General features: G+C 39.8%; 1 protein-coding gene across 1 annotated transcript in view; it reads left to right on the forward strand.

The window, feature by feature from the left end:
- Window positions 1-23,802, forward strand: part of PGM5 (phosphoglucomutase 5) — a 173,406-nt gene that overhangs the window by 123,439 nt on the left and 26,165 nt on the right. The window contains exons 9-10 of the mRNA XM_081280925.1: window positions 1,327-1,510; window positions 17,444-17,578. Coding sequence (XP_081137051.1) covers window positions 1,327-1,510; window positions 17,444-17,578 — 319 coding nt within the window. The remainder of the gene's footprint in view (window positions 1-1,326; window positions 1,511-17,443; window positions 17,579-23,802) is intronic.

Here is a 23,802-nt window from a genome sequence, read left to right on the forward strand (position 1 = left end):
AATAGCTCAATTTTCCTTGTTTGAGCTGACTCCAGAAGGAATTCTCTATTTAAAGGTTTTGTTCCTTGAAATGTGTTGCTGTTGACAGTGGCGGGTAGAAGGGGCACTGAGGGGGCTGGGGATGTGGCTCAAGTGGTAGCACGCTCGCTTGGCATGCACAAGGCGCTGGGTTCGATCCTCAGCACCACAAAAAATAAAATAAAGATGTTGTGTCCACCGAAAACTAAAAATAAATAAATAAATAAAAATTCTCTCTCTTAAAAAAAAGCGGGGGGAGGGGCACTGAGGGAACTGAGGGAAACATTTATTCCATGTTTCTGAGATTCACTTTGCCCCTGTCTCCGTTGATTCCTGCTTCTTTCCTTTCTTCCTTTCCTTTTTTCCCATTTCCCTTCCAGCCTGCTAGCATAGCATCTTTTATATCCCAGGAGTAACAGAGAACAGGAAAGCAAAGGTCTGGGCCCTCCTAGAGTTCACTGTGGTAGATAAAGACAGACAACCAGTAAATAAACCAACCAGATAAATACAGACTGTGTAACTCTCAAAAGAAAATGTAAGGCATGATGAAAGAAGGGGAGAGAGAAGCTCTTTGGGAGGGATGGTCAGAGAGACCATTTTCTAGAAGTGACAATAGTTTTAAAGATTGAAGGAAAAGCAGGATATGATGGCACACTCCTGTAATCCCAGCAACTCTGGAGGCTGAGAGGAGAGATTGCAAGTTCAAAGCCAGGCTGGGAAACTTAGCAAGATGGGATGTAGTTCAGTGGTAAAGTGCCCCTGGGTTCAAGCTCCAGTATCTCAAAAAGCAGATAAAGAAAGACTGAAGGAAGAGAATGAAACAGCTTGTTGAATGCGCCAGGTATAAAGGAGTCTAAGAGCACATGGGGTGGAGGGAGCTAACAGGAAGGGCAGAGTCCCAGAGGAAGGAAAGGGCTAAGGAGCCTTGCAGACTGGAGAGGTGATCATGGTGGCTGTAGCGAGTAACAAGGGTGAAAAGTGGAACAAGTCAGGTAGGGCAAGTGTGGATCCCATAGTGGATCCACTCGGGCTGTGGTTTTGAGTTTTGTTCTCAAGATAATAAGTGTGTCAGGAGTGAGTTAAGGAAAAGGGGTGACATGATTTGACTGTTGTAAGGCCATTCTGGCCACTTTGTGGGGACTGGATTGTAAAGGTCAGTAGGCAAATGGGAGACCGATTGAGGGTGCTCTTCTGTGCTTTCCTTTCCTGAAATTAGAACCCAGGATTAGACAAGCTTGAGAGGTCTACCCGGTGGTCGGTTCTCTGATGGGGTGTTTGTTCATCCTGTGCCCTGCCTTCCCTCACTAGGTTTGACTATGAAGGGCTGGAGCCCAAGGCGACATATTATATCATGAGGGACCTGGAGGCCCTGGTCACAGACAAGTCCTTCATTGGCCAGCAGTTTGCCGTGGGGAGCCACATCTACAGTGTGGCGAAGACAGACAGCTTCGAATACGTGGACCCTGTGGATGGCACCGTGACCAAGAAACAGGTACTTGCTAGAGAATCAGTAAAACAACCTGGCAGAGATGGTGGACAGGATGTCCTAGAACTGAAGGAGTGTTTGGGGCTGATCTGTTCCAAGCCCTTTATTGTACACATTAGTTCTCTGCAACCAGGACAGAGGCAGCCTTGGTGAAGGTCACCTCACTAGTTAGTGGCAGAGGGGAATCAGAACATGCACCCTCTCTGTCTAGTATTCTGTCCACTTGTTAACTGATGGGCCAATGCCTCAAATAGGTACATACCCAGCATTTCCTTCTCTGATGTTTGCAGCCTCAAGGTCTTCATATGCTGTGGCCATTACTGGTATTAGCTGTAGAGAAGTTACTCAGAGCTCAAGAACGCTGTCCTTGGGACCCCCGAGTGCAGGGATGTTTCACCTTCTATTGCCTTATGCCATTGAGGACTCACAGGAGCTTAGTCAGATGGATTTGGCATCCCTCCTAGGAAAGAAACAGTTGGAAAATTTGCCCAGAAACAGCCCCCCCAAAGGAAGGTTTGTGGTTGTGAATGATCATAGTAGATAACTGGCGAAACCAACGACAACTTCTATTGTGGACTCCTCTTTACGAAATGTGTAAGAAACATTGATAGTTATTACAATTATTTATCTGTTCAGTTTTGTTTATTTGTTGGCTATGGCAAATATTGGCCCCTCTGAGAGCACATTATAGGCATTACCTTTTGTAATTTATACACCCTGAGTAATGTTAAGAGAAGTGCAGTCCCCAAATTCCTAAAAATCTTAACTTTTTATATATTCTTCATAAGTATAGACAATAAAATCAGGCAGAAACTGCAGGCCTTTGGGGACTAGATATAATGTAGTTACTTGTATTTTAATTTGACTAGAATTCCCGATATCCTCCTTGTCATATGATTCCCCCAACTTGCAATAAATCCACATACCTTCTTGCTATTCTCTTGGTACTCTCTCGGGTCTACTTAGTTTTATAGTGATCTTTTATCTCCAGGAAAATATCAGTCTTTCATTATAGAAGCCCTCTGATGGCCCAACAAACTGATTGTCACCTCACTTTGGAAAGATAAGGGTAGTAGAGAAAATCATGGATAAGGAGCTAGGAGACTCAGCATCACATCCTGCCACCTACTAGTTGTGACTTTCAGAAAGTTGCTTAATTTCTTGGGGCCATAGTTTCTTCCTCATCTGTAGAATGCTTACCTCATAGAATTATTTTAGAAATAGAATGTAATCAAATACACAAAAGCTCCTAGCTATCCTTTGTATAAAAAGTCCCCAATACATTTTTATATTTGTGGTGTGTTTTATTCAAGGACTGGAATGCTTGCTCTGAAAAAACATCAGTGAATCAATCTTTGGAAAGTTGGGAGCTTAGCTGGTATCTCTGAGCCTGTATTTAGATGTGGATTTTCCAGTTGTGTACCATGTGCCCATTTCCATTTTATACAGGGCTTTCTGGACAAACTTCCCCCAAATTCAAGGCTCACTTTGTTTTTGTTACTGCAGGATTCAAGAGACATAAAATATGTGCTTTCTAAAGTATCCTTGGGAGGTTTTGTTCACTGATGAGGAAAACTTGGAAACTGTCCCTTGGAGGGATGAGTCTACTCAATGCCAGGTTCTGGACTTTATCTGCTCATGAGAAGCTTGTGTGTTGAGCTGATTTGTTTTTATGTTTGATCCAATATCACTCTACCTTTTATCTTCCTCAGTACAATCAGTATTTAGATATTTTTCCCCCAGGATGTTCTGTAACCATTCACATCAGGCTAATTTCACAACCCAACCTCAAGTTCTGACATCAGTTTATTCCACTCCCCTTTGTCTCCGCCACCATGGAGATTGGTTTCCATTTTTATTCTGGAATTTATTGAATTTTTTTCCTTTCCATACTCCTTCATCTGATTGGAAATATGACTGTAAATAGATAAGCGTTATCAGGACCTTTTTGTTGTTCACCGCTCCAGATTTTAGGACCCTAGTGACATCTTCATTGGCTGGTGGCCCTGAGTCACACTGGAGCTTCTCTGTAGTCTGGGTTTAGTTCAGTGAGGGTGTTGAGGGGTCAGTTAACACCAGCAGCATCTCTATAATCAGCCAGTCATAGATGATTCTTTTCATCTGTTGATCCTGTTGGCTACACAGGGATACACTGCATAGAGAGGCCGTGTGGCACTTTGGGATTTCAGTAGCATCAGCATTCAATTCCAGGGATAGTAAGTCTGGGTACACTATAGGTAATACTGTGCAAATGAGCACCCTTTTTGACTACAGATACCTAAAAGACACCTGAATTTACTAGGATCATTTCAAAGTAGTTATACATTACCTTGGCACATTAATTGACAAGAACTTACCAAATATATAATTTTAGTTTTTTCATAGTACAGTTTTTATATACATATATAAAAGCTTTATTGAGATATAATTTACCTACTATACAATTAATCCATTTAAGCGGTATACTTTCATGATTTCTCTATTTGTAAAATTGTGTGGGCATCAGCATAATCAATTTGAGAATTTCCACCAGCAGTATGTATATGAGGGTTTCTGTTTTCCCACACCTTTGCTAAGTCTTGTTGTTTTGGTTTCTTAGCATACTGTTACTTCAAGACAACATACAAAATTATGGATTATTTTAAAATTCATATAGAAGGAAATTTAATCTCCATAAGGAAACACAGACAGATGCCTCTCAACCCAGAGAAAACAGGAGACCCACAAGGTCTGTGCTAGTTATGGGAGGCTGATTGCTCTGGACCTATTTATTCAGTATTCTTCTGTGTTGCAATCAGACATGTTGGCCTTGTCACTCTCTAGATTTGTGATTTGGAGCACACTACTTCTCTGAACTTCAACTTGAAGGTTGAAGGTAATAATTATCATGAAGGGTAATGGGGAAAGTTTGAGGAGAATGTTCTAGAAAGTCCCAGATACAGTGGCAGGCACCTAGTCAGTGCTCAGAAAATATTAGTTCCTTCCCCTTATAGAATCCTTGATTTGATTAGTGTGAGGAAATATTGAAAGGGTAAATTTCTCTCTTCTGCTCTCCTATTTTTCCTCTGCTCCCTTAGACACACAAGCAACATGCATATATGTTTTTGAAAATTGTCTTCAATATGCCATATTGTTAGAAAATATTCCCCCAAATTCTTTTGTTTATTCTATCCTTAAAATATTTCACAGTTAAATTTGAGATACAAAGTAGTGGGAGATTCCCAATTGCCTCTTGTTTAGTTTCATTCTACCTACTGGAGGAAAAAAAAAAGTGCACAACAGATAGGATTTTCAGCAACAATTTTTAAAACAATGTTTTAATATTCCTGTTTTGTCAAAAAATTATCTCAAAGCACAACATTCTGCTGCAGAGCATCCTGTGCCTTAGGGTGCTACCACAATGTTTATGAGCAACATCTAAGTGTGCAGGTTTAAAGTCAGGAAGTCTTGGCTATGTGTCTTAACTTTTCCATCCCCTTGTTCCTCTCGGGCAAGTCATTCAACCTCCCTGTGCCATCTTTTCCTTATCTGAGGAGATAGCAATAATAATTGGGGCCAGTTCATATAGCCATTTGGAGAATTAAATGAAATAATACATACACATTTTTGGCATATAACAAATATGAGTAAGTACTTAACTAAAATTAGTTTGTTAAAAGAGCATCCTTGGGAAAGAAAGATTTTGGCATTTAATGAACTACATATGATAAGAAAAGCAGGGGGAAATATACAACTCTGCAAGTTGTCATGTGAAGATATGAGAAGACCTCTTTAGTTTCTGACTCATCTGTGCATTGATTCAAACTCACATTTCCCTGTCTTCCCCAGAGAACTCCCCCGGCCTGCCACCACCAACACATACACACACTCAGATACAGAAAGGGAAAGGTTTTTTAAGGCAGCTTAGTCTCTCTTTTGTCCTTAATTTGAGGTCAGAGTCAGGAAACAGCTCATGGAAAAAAAGGCTGTTTCATATACAACTCTAGAGATAAGGCAGAAATGCTTCTCCAACAAAAATGAAATTAAAATCCTGTCCAGGTGATAAGCCCCTGCTCAACCCCACTGCTGTGGAAACATTTAGAGAAGGCTATCCTGTGATACCTGGTGAGGGTCATTCAAGGAGCAAGAAGGAAACCCTGAAGTATTCAATCCCCAATGTGTGTTCCTAGGGATCTTTCCAGCCATACTGGGGCGTGTTAGGTTTCATGGCATTCGCCATGGCTGCCTCCAAGTGTCCGATATGTTGGTGATGTTGGGGAGCCAGAGAGGAATTGACCCATGTGTTCCATGGGTCCAAGAGAGATTGATTTAGAAATAGCAATTTAACAAGGCTTGATTCCATTATATTTCTTTGTTTCCATGAGGGTATATCACTGTATATTCTCAGGTAAAATCTGAATGAGTGGTTGATCCTCAAAATGAGTGGGAAAAATAAGCCAATAGCTTCTATGAAAGTAGGATAACAGTTTGATCAAACTTACAACTTTAAGAAGTTCCCAGGGTATGCCTTGTAACAAGATGAAAAAGACATGAAAGGTTAGGAAACTCCCATGTGGCCTAAAGGACATCCTTTCTTCAAGGGTGAATCAATTGTACAGACATTCTGAGTTTCCTTTGTGCCAGGCAGAGTCTCTCTTCCCTCCACCATCAGTATGCAAAAAACATTATCAATACCAAGATGGCAGCTTATCATAATATCCTCCTGTTATGCTTTGTATATGAGGTATTCCCCAGTGAGCTCATGTGATAGACAATGTAGGAATTTTCAGAGGTGAAATGACTAGATTATAGCTATAACCTAATCAGTGGATCTATTCATTTGATGGATTGATAATATTGGGTGGTAATTATAGGCAGGTAGGGTATACCTTTGGGGCTTATGTTTTATCCCTGGCACCTTGCTTGCTCTCACTGCTTCCTGGATGCCACAAGCTGAGTAGTTTTCCTCATGCCCTTCTGCCATGATGTTCTGCCTCACCTCCAGCCCAAAACAACAACAACAAAAATGAGCTGATCATGGACTAAACATTTGCAACTGTGAGCCCAAAATAAATTTTTTTTCTCCTCTAAATTTTTTTTGTTTTTGCTCTTGTTAGGTATTTTGATCACAGCAACAAAAATCTGACTAACACAGAAATTCATCCTAGGCCTGGGATTGTTGCTACGACTAACCTGACCACATGATTTAGAAGCCTTTGGGACTGGTTTGTAGGAGGAATTTGGAAAAGTTTGGAGATGCAGGCTGGAAAAATCTTAAAATGTTATAAGCAGAACTTAATGGGTGATTCTTCTAGGATCTCAGAAGACTAAAATGCCAGTAAAAATATACCCAATAATGACTGTGCTCAGGAGATTTCAGATGGGTCTGAGGTATCTATTGGAAATGGAACTGGAGGCTACATGTGTTACATTCTGGCAAAGAACTTGTTTACAGTTTGCCCATGTCTTAAGACTTTTCTATGAGGCTGAATTTAAAAGTGATGGACAAATTAATGCAGAGAAAGAAATTTCAAGACAGTATGGCACTCTCATGGTGGCATGGATGTGTTCTGGAAGATTTCAGCAAGGTTAACTGTGAAAATTAGGAGCAAAAAGCAAAGAGTAAAGATTTTTAAAACTTTTAGTTGGGTCAGAAAAGAAGCACATGTAATATCAGGGCAGAGGAACTTGTGATTAATAAAGAGATTATCACCACTGAAAAGAAGCTAAGTTCTTTGTACAGAAACAAAGTTGCAAGTTATTTTAGGAATCAGCAAGACTACATCCATGACAGGCTCAAGGGTATAAAAATTAAAACTCCTTTGAGAAGAAACAATGGGGGTGCCCTGCTCACAAGGGGGACAGGCTAGAAAATTGTTTGCCCAGGATTTGTGTCACTATACTTGGCTGCCCTGGAACTCAGAGGCCACTATAGCTGAAGCCCCAGAGGGGGGCTAACTTACTGCTTAAACTGGCTGCAGACCTTGGCATTGTCCACACGATGCTGGATGCTGGTTCTGCAGGAATGCAGGGTACTGAAGTTAGGAGATCATAGAAACTTCCACTGAGATTTCCAAAAGAGATCTGAGGGGCCAAAGTGCAGCGAGGTTAAAATACCTTCAGGTAGCCCCTGGAGAGGGCAATGGGTGAAACTGTGAGAAGGGAGCCAAAGCTAAAATGGAGACCCCAGGGATTAAGAGATGCCAGCAAAGAGGAATGTCTGCCAAGAAAAGTTGCTGGTGGCACACGGAGCCAGCTGAAGAGAAAGGCCCTGTGGGCAGCAACCAGAAAGGTCAAAGGGGGCATGGTTGTCTAATTCCTTTAGAGATCACATCTCACCAACATGTACCCTAGCTGCTGGACATGGAGCTATAGGAGTGGTTTGTCCAGCTGTGTTTAGGTCTTGTTTTCCTCCCATCCCTTCTTTCTATGCCCCATTCCTTCTTTTTGGAATGGGTGTATTAACTCTGTTCGGATATATACTTGATATATGTATCTTACTTTGATATTTATAGGGGCTCGCAGCCAAGAGCTTCCCTTGAGTCTCAGAGGAGACTTTGGACTTGGACTTCTGGGTGATGCTGGAACTGTTAAGACTGCAGGACTTTTGGAGATGAACTAAATGCTTTTTGCATTGTGAGATAGACATGAGCTTTGGGGGGTCAGAGGTGGAATGTTATGGTTAGTATATGAGGTGTACCCCAATAAGCTTATTTGACAGGCAATGCAGGAGTATTCAGGAGTGAAATGGTTAAATCTCATGACAGCTATAACTTAATTAGTAAATGAATCCATCTGATGAATAAATAATTTGAAAAGAATACTGTTCTGAGTGGTAACTGTAGGCAGGTTGGGCATGTCACTGGGGGTTTGACCTCAGAGTTTATATGTTGTCCCTGGCACTTCACTTGCTCTCATTCCCAGCCACCATGAGCTGAGCAGCCTGCTTTTGCCACAATCTTCTTCCATCATGTTCTACTTCACCTCAGGCACAGAGCAATGTAGTTGGCTAACCATGGACTGAACCTCTTAAACTGAGCTCAAAATAAACTTTTTCTCCTCTAAGTTGTTCTTGTCAGGTATTTTGGTCACAGCAACAAAAAGCTGACTAACACACCTTCTCACCTCCTACTTGGAGCCTAAGTCCTAGAATTTCTGCTCAACACCCACAATTATGAGACTTACCCAGCTCTTAAAGAAGGAACCCTCTAGTCTGTTGTCTTTGTGAATGAAGGACAGGCTGACAGAAGTGGTACCACAATGAGAGATGGCCTAGTGTCACCGTAATGGCATCAATCCAGAACTATAACTTACATTTGAAAATTTGCTTTGAAATGAGAAACCTTGATACTTCATGAGCAAAACTGAAGTAATTGAGTCTCTTTCCATGACTAGTCCAACTCCTGTCTTTCTATTTAGCAAGCTCAAAAATGAAATCCCACTAGTGCTAAAGGCATTTGCAAAGTAACAGTTCAGCTGATATTAAAAAACCTGATGAAAATAAATGCATGCCAGTTAGCTGATGTGGAAAACCAAGTCCAATTTGATTATGTCAGGCTAACTCTGGGCATATTAATACCTCTTCAAGTTATGCAGTCCGCATGGAAACATTCTGATGTTCTCACCCTGGAAAAAAAGAACTGTTTGAAATGAGTTCAAACAAAAAGCACACTTTGAAGACTATGCTAAAGTCTGTTTGCTTTTGGAGTTGTTTTAATATGCAGTAAGGTGTCTGCAATTTTTAATTTCACTATTTGGAAATCATAAAGAAAGTAAGTTGGCAGTCTAAAAATCACATTTTAGTTTTAGTACATGCTGTTTTAACATGTACCTTGTTGCCACCAAACCCTGGGCAGCAATACAGAGAAGCTCACTGAGATGTCATCATCCTATAATGGCCACCAAGTGAGGTCAGCTGGGGAGTCTGGGTCTTCAAGGCTGAAGTCTTCTCTCTTCAGGCTTAACTAGTCAACCATCAACCCTCAACTTTATTTTATTTATTTATTTATTTATTTATTTATTTATTTTTTAATTTAATTTAATTTATTTATATTTTTGGTACTGGGGATTGAACTCGGGCACTCAACCACTGAACAACATCCCAGCCCTATTTTGTATTTTATTTAGAGTCAGAGTCTCACTGAGTTGCTTAGGGCCTCGTGAGGTTGCTGAGGCTGACTTTGAATTCATGATCCTCCTGCCTCAGCCTCCCCAAGCCACTGGGATTACAGGCGTGCACCAATGTATGATATGTCAAGATCATTGTACTGTCATTTGTAACTAATAAAAAAATAGATAAATAAAATAAAGATCCATCAACAACTAAAAAAAATAAATAAACAAATAAACTGGGTGCAGTGATGCATGCCTGTAAGCCCTCAACATCCTAATCAATGAACCAAGTGAGAGACGGCACAGTGATAATTTATCATTGTCTTTATCATGCTCCATTTGCTGGAGTGTGGTTTATGCATCTGGAAGCAGAACTTTGGAAGTCATTTCAGTCACACTGATTAGTCCACATTGAGTTTAGTTAAATCCAAAAGTTAGTACCCAGATAAAGCTCTTCTGTGTTCAAAACCAGAAATGTTTAGGACATGGGATGATAATCACCACATGCATATTGAATGCATGAATGTGGATTTTAAAAAATGCATTTTCTGCTGCAAATTGTGATGTAGAAAAAAATTATGTAATAAATATATATATTCCTTTTCTAACTTAGGATAATATGGTGAAGTTTGACTCATTTATGTCTTATAAATGACATAGTACTTACCAAAACTTATGTTTTGTTCCTGACACTTCACTTGTTCTCATTCCCAGCCACCATGAGCTGAGCAGCCTGCCTTTGCTTACCAAACACTATGAGACAGTCTGCCCTCTTGCATTGAGGATCCATAGCATACAGAATAGATGAGATTCATGCCCTCTGCATTCAGTTTAGCAAGGAAAACAAATTGATATTAAACTTGTAATTGCTATCAAGTTTATTGAACAGTATGGCTGAGAAAGAATTTACTTGGGTGTGCATTTCATGGGGAGCTAATCCAGACCAGGATTCTAGAAAGCTCTTTATGGAGAGGTGATAGTTAAATTGTGCCTGGAACAATAAGTAGGAGCTGGCCCAGGTGAAACCACCTTATCAGACTACCTACTTTTCCACAATTAAATGTGGTCAATGTGGTTGTTTAGCTTTCTAGATAAAGAGCCAGTATTTCCTATAGGCATTCTCAGAGCATGTTGTGATAGCTATGGTTATAATTCTCTACTCAATTGCTTACTCTGCAAACCTGTAGTTGTAAATAAAGACAATTAGGTTATGTATTGTCCTAATATGCCTCTTGGTATGACATCTTGAAAACCATGGATTAAAAATATTTTTCTAATAGCCACTATTTCTGAGATTTTTCTATTTATCCTTTAAGGGTCAAACATATAATCAGTGCTTTATAATAACCCACTGACTGATTTGAAAATGGGGTGATGGAGATGCTGTTTCTGGTTAATTGGGAAGCCCTCATTCCCCTGTTTCTGATTAATTGGAGTCGTAATGAATTACCTTCTCTTGGCCTAAGTTGATTTTTCAGGGACTATCTTAGTAACTATCTAAGCCTTCTGCAATCAGTTACTTCCTACTAAAATGCTAACGTGTCTGTGTAGTCAAGAGGGTAACCATCACCAGGAAACACAAATATAAAAGGAAAAAGCTGCAAACTATCACAGGAACAAGAGAGGAAGCTATGCTGTCATCCGGGTCAAGGGCTTCTGAATCCAATATATCCCAGAACTGGGGCAGGTGTTGTGTGAACAGGGATCAGCAGTCATTTTGGTGGGAAAAAAATGGGAAAATAGAATGTGTGTGACCTACTTCCATTGCTCCATATCTGACAGTGGAAGTCTTGATGAGGAATAAGTTTTAAGTCTTTATTCCCTCAGTAGCCCTCTCATCATATAAAGTTTTTTGTTTGTTTGTTTGTTTTTTGCTAGATATAGGTTTTAAAAGAACATTTTAAAAGATCTTTAATTTCCTCAAATATGTCTTTCTAAATGTTAACCCCAAGTTAGCTGGACAGTTGTGACAAAAAAGAAAAACATTTACAAAAATCTTCTCTAGCTTAGAGGAGGGCAGCTGGATATGAAGGTACAGTCAGTGCACTGCACAAAGGCACTTGGTCTAATACAGAAGAATTACTGAAGTCCAGTCTAGCTAAGAGGAAAGATGCTTTTTGGTAATTTGCTGACCCAGGGGAGACACCTTTTTGTAATTCATATGAAGGTACTGTATGGACTAGCTGCTCCCTTGCTCAGCTGCATTTGAACTCATGCTCACTGTTAATTCTATGACTTAAATAAAGAAAAATGGGCAATTCTATGTAGTGTGTGTGTGTGTGTGTGTGTGTGTGTGTGTGTGTGTAGAGATATGTCTGTTCAATCCAAATCCCCTGCTTTATGGGCTGCATGCTTTCTTCTACAAAATATGGTTCAGATGTTACACAGCAATATTTTCACCTTGAAGCTTTCCAGATAAATCGTTTGGGATTTCCTGTGGGAGAAAATATCTGAATTAAGCTCACAGAATCTCTCTTTTCCAAGACTGTCCTGTCTCCAGGTTCACATGCCTGGTGTGGCCAACTGACTGTATAAGTGACATTGTACCAGATTTCAGAGCCATATGCTGTTTCCCCTGGAATTCATCCCACATCGGTATTTGACTAGGTCAGATGCTGCCAAGTAGCTGTTGGTAATGTACAGTTCCTCCTTCCCGCCTGGCTGCAACATGTCCTGAATCTCCAAACTAACATCTGGCAGCACTGCATGTATTTAGCAACTTGCGGATTTCTCTGCATTGATTTACACACGGGCTTAAAAAACCAAACAACAAAAACCCTAACATTCATTTATCAAACATTTATCAGATACTTACTCTATGTAAGGCTTTGAGCCAGCTTTGGGGACCGTACAAAACATATGAGATACTGTTTAAACAATTTCACATGAAGGGTCATGGATGAACTTCAGCAGTTTCATATGGACCAACATCAGATCACAAACCTGAAGTCAGAAAATAGGCTGAAGTCCTAGGTCCTCTGTTCACTAAACATGTTTCATTGAACATGTTTTTTTGAAACTCTTTTTCTTTTCAGTTGTGGCCTGGATGACACAAAGTTCCTTCTTTCAGGAACTTCAGGGTCTAAATTGGCCGATTATGGAGGTCAGGGTCCATTGCTTCAAGATCTTTATTGTCAAAAAAGTCAGTTCACAAGAAAAAGGGGAAGAGATCTGTGAGGTCAGCAATGATTTCAGAGGGCATGACAACGTTCCTAAGTGAAATTAATCTTAATTCTGCCTAATTTAAAGTAAGTATGCACCATTGCATCATAAACCATCAGTGTTAAGGCTTTAGTTAGCAGTATGCGCCAAATCTGGAAGCTTGGAAAACTTGGAGCACAGCACCATTTTCATTAAAAGTTTAGTAAAGGAAGAATCATAATATTTGTACAGTGATTGATAACTTTTTGAGGCAACTTTGCCAAAACATTTCCTAATCTGATGCTCACAGAAACTCAACAAGCTAAGTTATTTTTTCCTTTGATTTTTAGAAAACTAAGGCTGAAGAACTTACATGACTTACTCAAGACCACCAGCTAATAAGTGGCCACGTTAGAGTCCTAGCCTGGTTTATCTACTTGCTATTCCTGTACTATTTTCAAACTGCCCATGAATAGTAAATCAAAGAGTAGAAAAATCTGAGGGGATTTAAAAAAAAAGAATTGCAGTAGTTACTACTGGAAGCAGACTGGAGGGTAATTGTGCGGCAGCAGCTGCATGTGACAGGGTTCCTTTAACACCATTCCTCACTGCAAGAAATCCAGGGTGGGAAAAGCCTACTATTCACTGAGGCACACACCACAGGCACTCAGGAGGAAGGGAAATGCTGGGCCAGAACTGAAGGGCCCTTTTATACCCCTTCCCCATACAAATTAAACCACAGTGCCTGGGGTGAGAGCAAGAGCTTGGCACCACCATTTTTTAAAAGATCCTCCTGGCTAATTCCAGTGTGCAGCAAAGTTTGCAATTTGTCCAAGATTATGCAACCAGTAATAGGAAGCTACCTGGATTCAACTTCATTGTGTTTTTCAAGCCCCAGCTTTGTTTCAGAATATTTTGAGAAATGAAGAATGGGAAGATACACTAGAGAAGCTCCCATAATAATATGTCACATCATTTCTATAATTTTATTTTCCACAACTATCCTTCAGGGGTGGGTACATTTGCTCCAATTCACCATGAGGAATGTGTTTTCATTTGGCCTGTGAGCCCTTGCTAAAAGTGGAGGGAGGCCTTCAGAGACTGCCTTGGTGGGGACACTGGTGTGTTCACACCTGGTGTTGAACATGCAGTGATGTTTATTCAACAAGTGTTTTTGGAAGACCTGCTGTGTGCTAGGTATTGTGCTAGATTAGGCAGGTAAAAGTGGAGGTAAGCAAGGTTCTGCCCTCCCAGAACATGTCAGTGAAGGAAAGACTCAAAGACAAAATTGAGCAATTCCAACATTTTAGGGTTAAGGCTGCAAGGGGAACTCATTTTATTCATCTACTGTAGGACTCGGTTCTTCAAGAGGATTTGTGGCAGCAAAAACATAATGAAGTTATTAGAATGTAAATAAGAAACAGAAATCAAGACTAGGGAATATATAAATTAGAGAGTCAAGAAAAGAAGAAGAAAAACTCACAGTTATGCAAGTCATAAGGATCCACTTGGACTGAACCTCAAACTTAGCATTAAGTATCCTGGCAGCCATATTGAAAAGGGAAATATGGTTAATTACAAAGTACTTGTCATCAGAAAGAAAAAGAAGACCAGTTCCTCCGGGAAAGGAAAGGCTTTTCTAACACTTGGCTCTTGAGGAAATGTCTTACATGAAGCTTCATACTGTCTCTAACAATCTTCCTATAGTTACTATGAAAGTGGACTTTATAAGACGGTGCCTTGCAGCACTACACAATAAAAGTGAGAATACAAAACTAAAATGCAGTTTAATAAATTCATTTCTGTCAGGCGTAGTTGATCAGAAGTTGATTGGGACCAAATATGTCCAGATGAATTTATTATGGCTAGAAGGTGGAACATCTGGAAATGGAGGAAATGGATACCTTGATAAATTTGTCATGAACACAATTTCTGTCCATTGAGATTTTGATAAGGCAGATAGTTATATTTTCTATTGTCTGGTGTAGGGTTGAAAGCTAAATATTCTATGTTGTAGATAATGTTATGATTTACACCAGGAGATAGCAAATGTTTAAGTAAAGGGATAGGTAGTACATTTAGGCCTTGTGGCCCAGATGCCCTCTGTCACAACTGTTCATCTCTGCTATTGTGGCACAAAAGCAACCACAGGCACTATATAACTGATTGGGCATGGTTGAGTTCCACTGAAACTTATTTGTAGAAACAGGTGGCAAGTCAAATTCCACTTATAATTAGTACATTGCCAACCCCTGGTGTAACCTAAAAAATAAAGCCAAATTATATGATTAATTCTTTGTTGAAATTAAGAGTTAGAAACTTGACAAGTCTTGGTTAGTGATGACTTTTGCCCCATAGCATAATGGATAGCAGGTGGTGATCCACACTGGAAAGAACATAGCTCTTGTTTGGGTTGCACTATCCATTAGGCTCATGTAAGGAACATGCAGATCTCAAAGCAATCCTGTTCAACTAATCACACATTAAGGACATAGTCCTGGGATTTTCGAAACACAAGAATGGCCTGGATCTAAAAAACCTGACATTCCATGTGGAAAAGAAGAACTATGATATTCTTCACCTGAAATTATCTCCTAAACAACATGGATTCTCAATTTAGATATCATGGTTGGTTTCCTACGAAAGAGAGAAGATGTTGAACTATTTCTAGTGGGCTAACGTCTGCTATTTACTCCTTTAATTTTTCAAGTGCAAAATCTATTCTTGCCTACCAGATGTAGATTCAGAGGGTTTTCTATGAGTATAGCATGTAGCATAACCAAAGTTATTATGGATACCCTCAAGAAAAAAATAGCATGATTTCATTATTTAAAGTCTGTTTTGAGCAGATAACACATATGGATGGTTTGTTATAACTTGAATTATTAAATACCTGTCAGTAGCCATAAACTAATCTAAGAGGTTAATTGTATAATGAAAGTGACCTTAAAGGGTTTTTGTCTGGAAGATCACTGGAAGAAGAGGTCCCAAGTTATCTAGAATCTACAACAACAAATGTGTTATTGTCTCAGCTTTAGAATTATTTAAACCAACTAATATGTACGCCATAGTCCTGAGCAGTGAGTTTTATATTGGTGAGTACCATACAGGGCGACATTGGGAATGTAAGATTAAAAGTAAATAACAGCTTCAAAAGTGTTTGTAAAAACATCACTGTGAACACAACTATGGAACCTTTGGGGCTTTATTGTCAGTTTGAGTATAATATGATGTGATGCTTTCCAGATCATAGACAATTTGTTCATTTGCTTCAATTGGAATTTTGTTGACCATTTACTTCTTTAGCAGCAAAGGGTAGTTAAGAAAACTGTTTCTAATTACTTTAATAAACTAGCATATATTGTATCTTTATCTCCACATACTCAGGACTTAATCCAGGGCCTAGTCCATAAAAGCCACCCTTAAAGGTTTTCCCAATGAATGAATCCTGGACAGTATTACCCTGCTTGCAAAGTCAATAGAGTAATTGGTTGCCACTAAGGGAGATGGCTCCCTGTTGTTTTTGTTGAACTTCTCTAAAAGAAACTAAAACTTTTTATTGGGGATGGAACAAAATATGCTTGTTAAACCTAGACAAGCAGAAAACCACTCAGATGGAACCATAATCTGCTTCTGTCAGGTATCACCAGGTGGGGCTAGGGGTAAGGAGTTGGCACTAAGATTTATGTAGCAGTTATGATACAATTTTAATAATGCCTTACTTTTTTTAACAGGCAGAATTTGAGGCCAGAGGTTTCAAGGATAAGTTGTTTAGGGAGAAGGCTTGATGCAAAGTTGCTCAAGACATTCACATTTTAAGAAGCAGCAAGTCACCGTCTTATTCTTCCTCTTTCACCCTCTGGCCTCTGTCAACATGCTTATTAACAATAATTTATCAGTTGTCTTAGGAGAACAAATTTCCTTCAGCAGAAGTCAAAATGTGATCTTATGGTCAACATATTTAAATATTCCTACCACAAATAAGAGGAAATATAGAGAGTAGGGACATTCTGAACCAAAAATGAACTAACATTGGGCAGCTCTAGCTAGGTTCCTACCCTATCCTGGTAGCCAGGACTTAGAGGTGAGAAGAAAGGAGAGAGCCATGAGGGTGAGGGCGTGTTCAGCCATGGTCCGCTCAGCTGAGGCTGTAGCCCTGAGCATTTCATTGTGGGGTTCAACTACTACCAGAAGAATGTGGAAATGAGGAAAAAAACAGAATAAAGCAAAGAGACATGCTTAAAGCAACATCTAACAATATGTGGGGTAACCCTCACCTGAACATGGACAATTTTTCTAACTGAAATAGATACATTGCCTACCTGCATCAAGAAGGTTTGTAAAGGATGCACTTTGACTTAAATGTATTAAATATCATCCTATCTCGTTACCCCTACTTCTTCCTGATTTTCACATCACCAGACCAGGGAAACTTAAGCATCTGCTCATAGTTTTGATCCTAACCCTCACCAACATTAACCACAGAGCAACAGAAATAGAATGAAGAGACAAGTGGACAACCTCAAGAGGCATTTAGGTTTACCATACTGTTCCACTTGAGTAAGCACGCAAAGCCAGTGAACAGTTGTCATGACCCTGATGTTTTTTAGATCATAGTCTCATGCTGATTGCCACAGTGGCTTGGAGTTATTTATCATCTACTTGATCATTTATTCACTGATCCATTTTGGTTGTCTTTGGTCTCAGGGCCTGAGGATCATTTTCTCGGATGCATCACGGCTCATCTTCAGGCTTAGTTCCTCCAGTGGCGTGAGAGCCACCATCAGGCTGTACGCAGAGAGCTACGAGAGGGATCCCAGCGGTCATGACCAGGAACCACAGGTACAAAAGCAGAGCTATTCTCTCCACACTATGTGTCTCACCACTCCTAGCAAATTTCAAGATCTTCCATGGGCCTTTAATGGAAAGGCATATTGAAAGCTTCAGTTGATGGCAAACCAAAAAATTTCTTTTTAGCATTTATTTACAAGTTCAGACCACTATTTCCCAACTCGGCTCTCTTGACTGTTCTGCAATTTGATTGGGGTGATACTAAGAAAAGGCACTTTGTATAGATAAGTTAAAAAATTTTCAAGTTAGAGTCAAACTAGTTGAATGTCTGATTATTCCTGTGTAAATTATGCATCTCCAAGTGTTTTGAAAACTCTGAATTGGACCATAACCTGGAAGTACCAGTGTAGATGCAATCCTTAGCTTCCTCTCTGAGGCCATTTCAGTAATCACAAATAGCTCAACATAAGTTTCCCCACTCCCCTAGTCATTAAGTACCAGACAATATTGACTAGTACCCAAAACAACCCCCTGTGATATTGGAAACATCAACAGCAGCTGCTGACTGCTCCTGTCTCCTTGGTCTATGCTTCAGTTTGGGTTTTGCAGAGTCCTCAAAAAGATGACTCTTTGAGCTGAAATATCTGCATATACTTCTTTGTGGAAAAGCAGAGAAACAGAGAAATACTGTTTCTCATTGTGGAGTTGCTCAGAATTTCCAGCTATAATATGCTTTTGGATGGAATAAGACACTGGGAGGAGTTTCTTTCTTTGTCATTCATTTAGTTAATTTGTGTTTTCATGGTTATCTTTCTTTGGAGAATCTCAAGGAACTTGGTCATAATGGTGCTATATAGATCCTCACACCTGACTTTTAGCCAAAAGACTTATCTGAAATAAAACAATCCCAAATGAGGAAGGAGAGGCCAGAGAGCTGTTTCCAGGGTCATTGGGAGCATGAGTGGGCAGGACACATTGCCAGCTTCAGCCCTGGGTCCTTCCTCCCAGGATCACAGGCACTCCATGCCATGAAGGGGCCATGTCTGCCAAAATAATTTTCTGGTAAGTACATTTTGCCCAAGATAGTACCAAATCATTGCAAGAGCTAGATGGAGGCTTACCCTCTCTTTCTGAATAAAGCACTCTTCTACATCCCATGTTGGGAAGGGAGTTTGAAGCAAGCCCTGGAAGTCCACAGCTACGTACAGGGTGAGGAATGATATTCCTGGCCTCCCCAGCTCTGACTCATTCTGACTCAGGGCTATTTTTTCTGAACATTCTTTTCCCTATTTGCACAGGGTAAATTGTTATGATACTTGCTTACTTCTATGTACTTCTCTTCCCTAAGCCCAGGCCAGGAGACATGCATGAAAATAATTCTACACCCAGATGAGTATCTCTCTGAAGTGGTCCATAAAAGCAGAGTGGAAATTTTTGAAGCCCAAAACTCTAAAGGCCTGTATTTAGAAGGTTGTGTGGATAAAGAAAACCTAAATAATGCTCATCTTATTCCCCATTACTGAAAATATTTCATCTTGTTGGCTTAAGGATGTTGCTCTTCTGATCTGATATTACTTTGCTTTCTAATCATGAGTAAGAGTTTTTCCCAAGCCTAATTAATTGTGCCTCAGAATATTTAGCACATGATCTCCCTAAAAATGTTATATTAAAATAGAACTTCTTGTTAAAATATTGCACATCATTGACTCACCAACTTAAGTCCTATTGCACAGGTCAAGCTAACATAGAGTAAAAATTTTAAAGAAATCCGAACGCCTAAGGAAAAGGAAGAAGCTTCTCTTATCAGGCCTCCCTGTGTTAATTATTGCTCAGCTCTACCTAGACACTTGCACTGGAGTGTTTGGGGACTCCCTTTAAGTGTAACTTTATAGGACCACCTGCTTCACCCTCCCAAGAGCTCTGGAAGGAAAGGCCTTTGGTTAACTGTTAACAGAGATCAAAGATAAGACATGTTCTCAAGCTGCTGGTGTTGTTACTGATCCAGGCCCAACAGGGAGAGACTAGCTTGTATTGCTTTCTCAGCTGCAGAGAGAATCCCTCCAACCCTTTCAGCTTGTTCTAATTTGTAGCCCAGAAAGCAGAGGATAAACACCCACTCTGCTCTCACCCCTGTGCCTATGCATACATGCAGACACCCTTTAAAGTAACTCTGTAATCTGCAGAGATTCCATTGATAAGCTTATTCCAATTCAACAGGTAGTTTTTTATGTTTGCACACCCTAACTCAATTGCCATCTACATTCAAGTCATTTTTCCAGAGTTCTTCTCAGCTGATTTATCGGCATCTGGCTATTTTATTTTGAACATGAGTCATTTCTTTTCCAGACATCTTAAGCACATGTGAACAGAGCATGATGTAGACATTTACACTCGTTGCCTTGCAAAAGTATTCAGAACTAACCTAGTGATTCAACTAGGAAAAGTTGTGATATAATCAATGTGTTCCTGGATCTCCTACATGTGGACTTTTCATTTGTGTCTTTTTGCATAAATAATTATGCCATAAGTTGAAATATGAAATGGTGGTAAGGGAAGGAGATAAGAAGATAAATGATGCTTTGCCCTCATTTTGGGTCCTAGGAAAATCAGGAAGGAAGTAACCAAAGGCCAATTGCTAAAAGATTTCATAGTTTTAAAAATATAAGATTAATTTTACTGAAAATAAGGAGACTTTCATTGAGCTCGCAAACCAGCTGGTAGTAATTGGAAAAAAGGGATAAGCCAAAGGCTTTAAATTCACAGGTAACCAGAAAGAGCAGGATTGGGTACATCTTTCCCACCCAATTTACTAGCGGAACTACTAGATTAACTTTTTATTCACTGTCTTCCCTTGTACTTTGGAGCCCATGGGCAGAGTAGCTAATGAACAATAGAGGATCCATAGAGAAAGGAATTTTTTTTTCAGGGATAGGATAATTACAGACTGATAATCAGCTTGAGGCTAATCAACCATTGACTTTGATAGTGTCATGGTAGAATATATCTACACTCCATCAAACCCCAGTCCTTGGGAGAAGTCTAATTCTCCCCAACCTTCCTTGCAACTTAGAAATTTATACCTAGAAGATTTTAAGGACTAATATCTAAGTATCAGAAGTCACTCTATATTTGATTCCTCTGTCAAACCAAAGGGCATCTGCCATCTTGTTCTACCTGTTCTTATTATGACTTAACAATCCAGAAATGGAAAGTACAGAGCCATTTTATTTCATGAAGGTAGAATATATAATTTGCTATGGAAAACAGGATACCTTTTTTTTTTGAGGGAGGGCACTGTGAACACATTGAGACTGTCCCCAATAAACTAGGAGACTTGTTTGTTTGAGTTACATGCCTTCATCCTATTGTAGAACCACACATCTCTCTAGAGATGGGTTTCTGAAGAAGAGAGAACATGGAAAGAGTAAAAGAGATCAGTGGTTCTCAGCCCAGACTGCACATCAGAACCTTTGGAAGAGATTGATAGAAATATCCAGGCCTAGGTCCCCCACTTCTGGAAATTCTACTTTAATTATTCTGAAGTGGGACTTCTGATTCTAATTAAATCAGGGCTTCTCAAATCTTAATTACATACAAAATACCTGGGGATCTTGCTAAAGTGCTATTCTGACTTAAGTGTGAGAAGGCCATAGGCTCTGCATTTCACAAGCTGCCAGGTGATGGTACACTGCTGGTCCAGGAGCCACACTTTGAATAACAAAGCATTAGATGAGCTGCCAAGTCCTAGTAGCAGGACTTTCTATTCAGAACTGTAGAATGAGGGACACCAGTTTCTAGTGTCTCCACAGGTTGGTCTCTGTCCGGTTGACTTGGATCTCCACTGCCTATTGGACTCCACTTGTGTGTCCCATAGGCAGCACCACCTGACACATGCAAAACTGAACAGTGGAAATAAGGAGACCTTCAATAAGCTCTCAAAGCAACTGGTAGTAATTTGGAAAAAAGGGATAAGCCAAAAGGTTTTAAATTCACAGGTAACCAGAAACAGCAGGATTGGGTACAACCAACCTGTGGAGACACTAGAAATTGGCGTCCCTCATTCTACAGTTCTGAATACAAAGTCCTGCTGCTAGGACTTGGCAACTCATCTAACTGTTTGGACCAGCAGTATACCAGGTGATGAGTATACCAATAACAGCTGGTATATGGTAAATGTACAGTAGAATTTTGCCAAATGAATGAAAGGTTGAGTATTATTAAGTACTTTGGAATGCCCTTGACTGATTATGTTACATGGTAAACTGGAATATTCTGTATTCAGTGTGAACCTTGGTATTGCCATCAGGCTTTCATACTGTAATGGGGGGACTGAATAAAATAAATTGCCATTATTAAGGTACCTATAATCTACAGGGCTCCATTCTGGATAGTTCACACGTACCTATTTTCTTATCATTCCAATGGCCCCCAGAGCAGGCCAAGAAGTTGAGTGAGGGATTCAGACCCACTGGAGGGTCAAAATAGGTCTTTCTTATAATAAAATCTTTGATGTCCATAGTTACATTTAAGGTCCAGAGGAGAAAGAATTTCTTCCTACCTAAGTCTAAGTCCAAGCCTACATTTGGAGCCTTAGTTCAGTATTATTGTTAAAAGGCTTTCTTCTCACCTAACCAGTTTTTTGAGTCTCTGACATCAACTGGGTGTCCAAGAACTCAGTTCAATTATAACACTATCCGGAGCTAACTCAGACCCCACTGGTTATGGGCTCAGTTCCACAAGACTGCCCCAGTACTGATGTCAGCTGCAAGTGAGGTGCCTAGGTTACCCATAGTTCTGCCTGGCCAACCTCAAATTCCAGCATTCCCATGACCTTCCTTCAGGTTTAATAATTCACTGGAACAACTTACCAGAAATTAGGAGATTACTTACTATTACTGGTTTATTTTAAAGAATAGAACTCAGAATCAGCCAATGGAAGAGGGCAAGCCTCCAATGGGGGAGTGTGGAGACTTTCAATGAGCTCTCTTGATCTGTCCAGACCCTATTGTTTAGGGGGCTTTATTGGAGTTTTATTACATATGTATGAAATAATTGGCCCTTGGTTGTTGACCTCAGCCTCCAGCCATTCTTCCCTCCCTGAAGGCCAGGAGATGGGATTGAAAGTTCCAACTCTCTGACCACCTGGGTGGATCCTTGGCAGTCATCAATCTGAAGCCATGGAGGGACCCACTGAGAGTCACATTGTTCACATAGATCAGGTATGTTTGGAATATGAATAACGAAAAAACATGCACACTCAGGAAGTTTCAAGAGTTTCGCATTTGTGTCAAGAACTGGGGACAAAAACCAAATATATATTTTTGTTATTTCAAACCTACAAAAAGTAGTAAATGACTGTTTTCTCTCCCTTATTTGAATCAGCAATGAATCGGTTTTGAAACTATTAAAAGAATAATGTTCAAAATGCCTATAGGTTAAGGAATCTGGAATGATTGATCAAAATTTGGAGAATAGAATTAAAGTGGAAATAACGTATATGATGTGGAAGAGTTGGAAACATAATGGAGTTCAGAAGTGACACGTATAAAGACATTCACTTAGCGATTCCATTTTCACATGACAAGATGAAAGCATATATTTACATGTATGTGGATATATATCTACGTGTGAGAGAGAGTGAGCATCATTTTGGACTCATAGTAGCTAAATATATATCAAAAACATTACTATGTTATTTAAAAAGGAAACCTACACAGTAATATCTCAATAGCTATATATGCAAGGAAAACCATGAGGAAATACTTCATTTTTCTCCCTAGAATTTAATCTGTATTGCTGCAATCTGGACCTATGCAGTGAGGGTGGAATGATGCAGACAGAGTTTAGAAAAGAAACACGTGGTGAGAGGATCGGACTATAAATGCTATGGCCAAGTTAGGGAGCTGGCTCATTTTTGCTTGGAAGAGAGGCATGACCTGGAGGTCTTCAGGAATTTAAAAAGTAATACGAGGTGGAGAAAGATGACCAGCTGTTCTCCATACCTAATGAATATGTAATTTGAGGAAATAAACTCAAGCTGACCTGGAAGGGATTCAGATTGTCTGTTAGGACAGTTTCTCCTTAGTGAAGGCTCCTGTCCAGTTAGGATAGCTGGCTAATACTCTTCTAGAAGGTTCTATGCCCCCATAGATTCAAACAATTTTAAAAATATAGGCAAGGGTGAAAGGATTTTAAGGCTAAAGTGCTTAAAATACTTTAGTATTTTAAATAAAGTATTTAAAATACTTTAGCCTTAATATGTGTGTTCTGTGATT

The sequence above is a fragment of the Spermophilus citellus genome (assembly GCF_964194105.1).
Source record: "Spermophilus citellus genome assembly, chromosome: 2".
Classification (NCBI taxonomy): domain Eukaryota; kingdom Metazoa; phylum Chordata; class Mammalia; order Rodentia; family Sciuridae; genus Spermophilus; species Spermophilus citellus.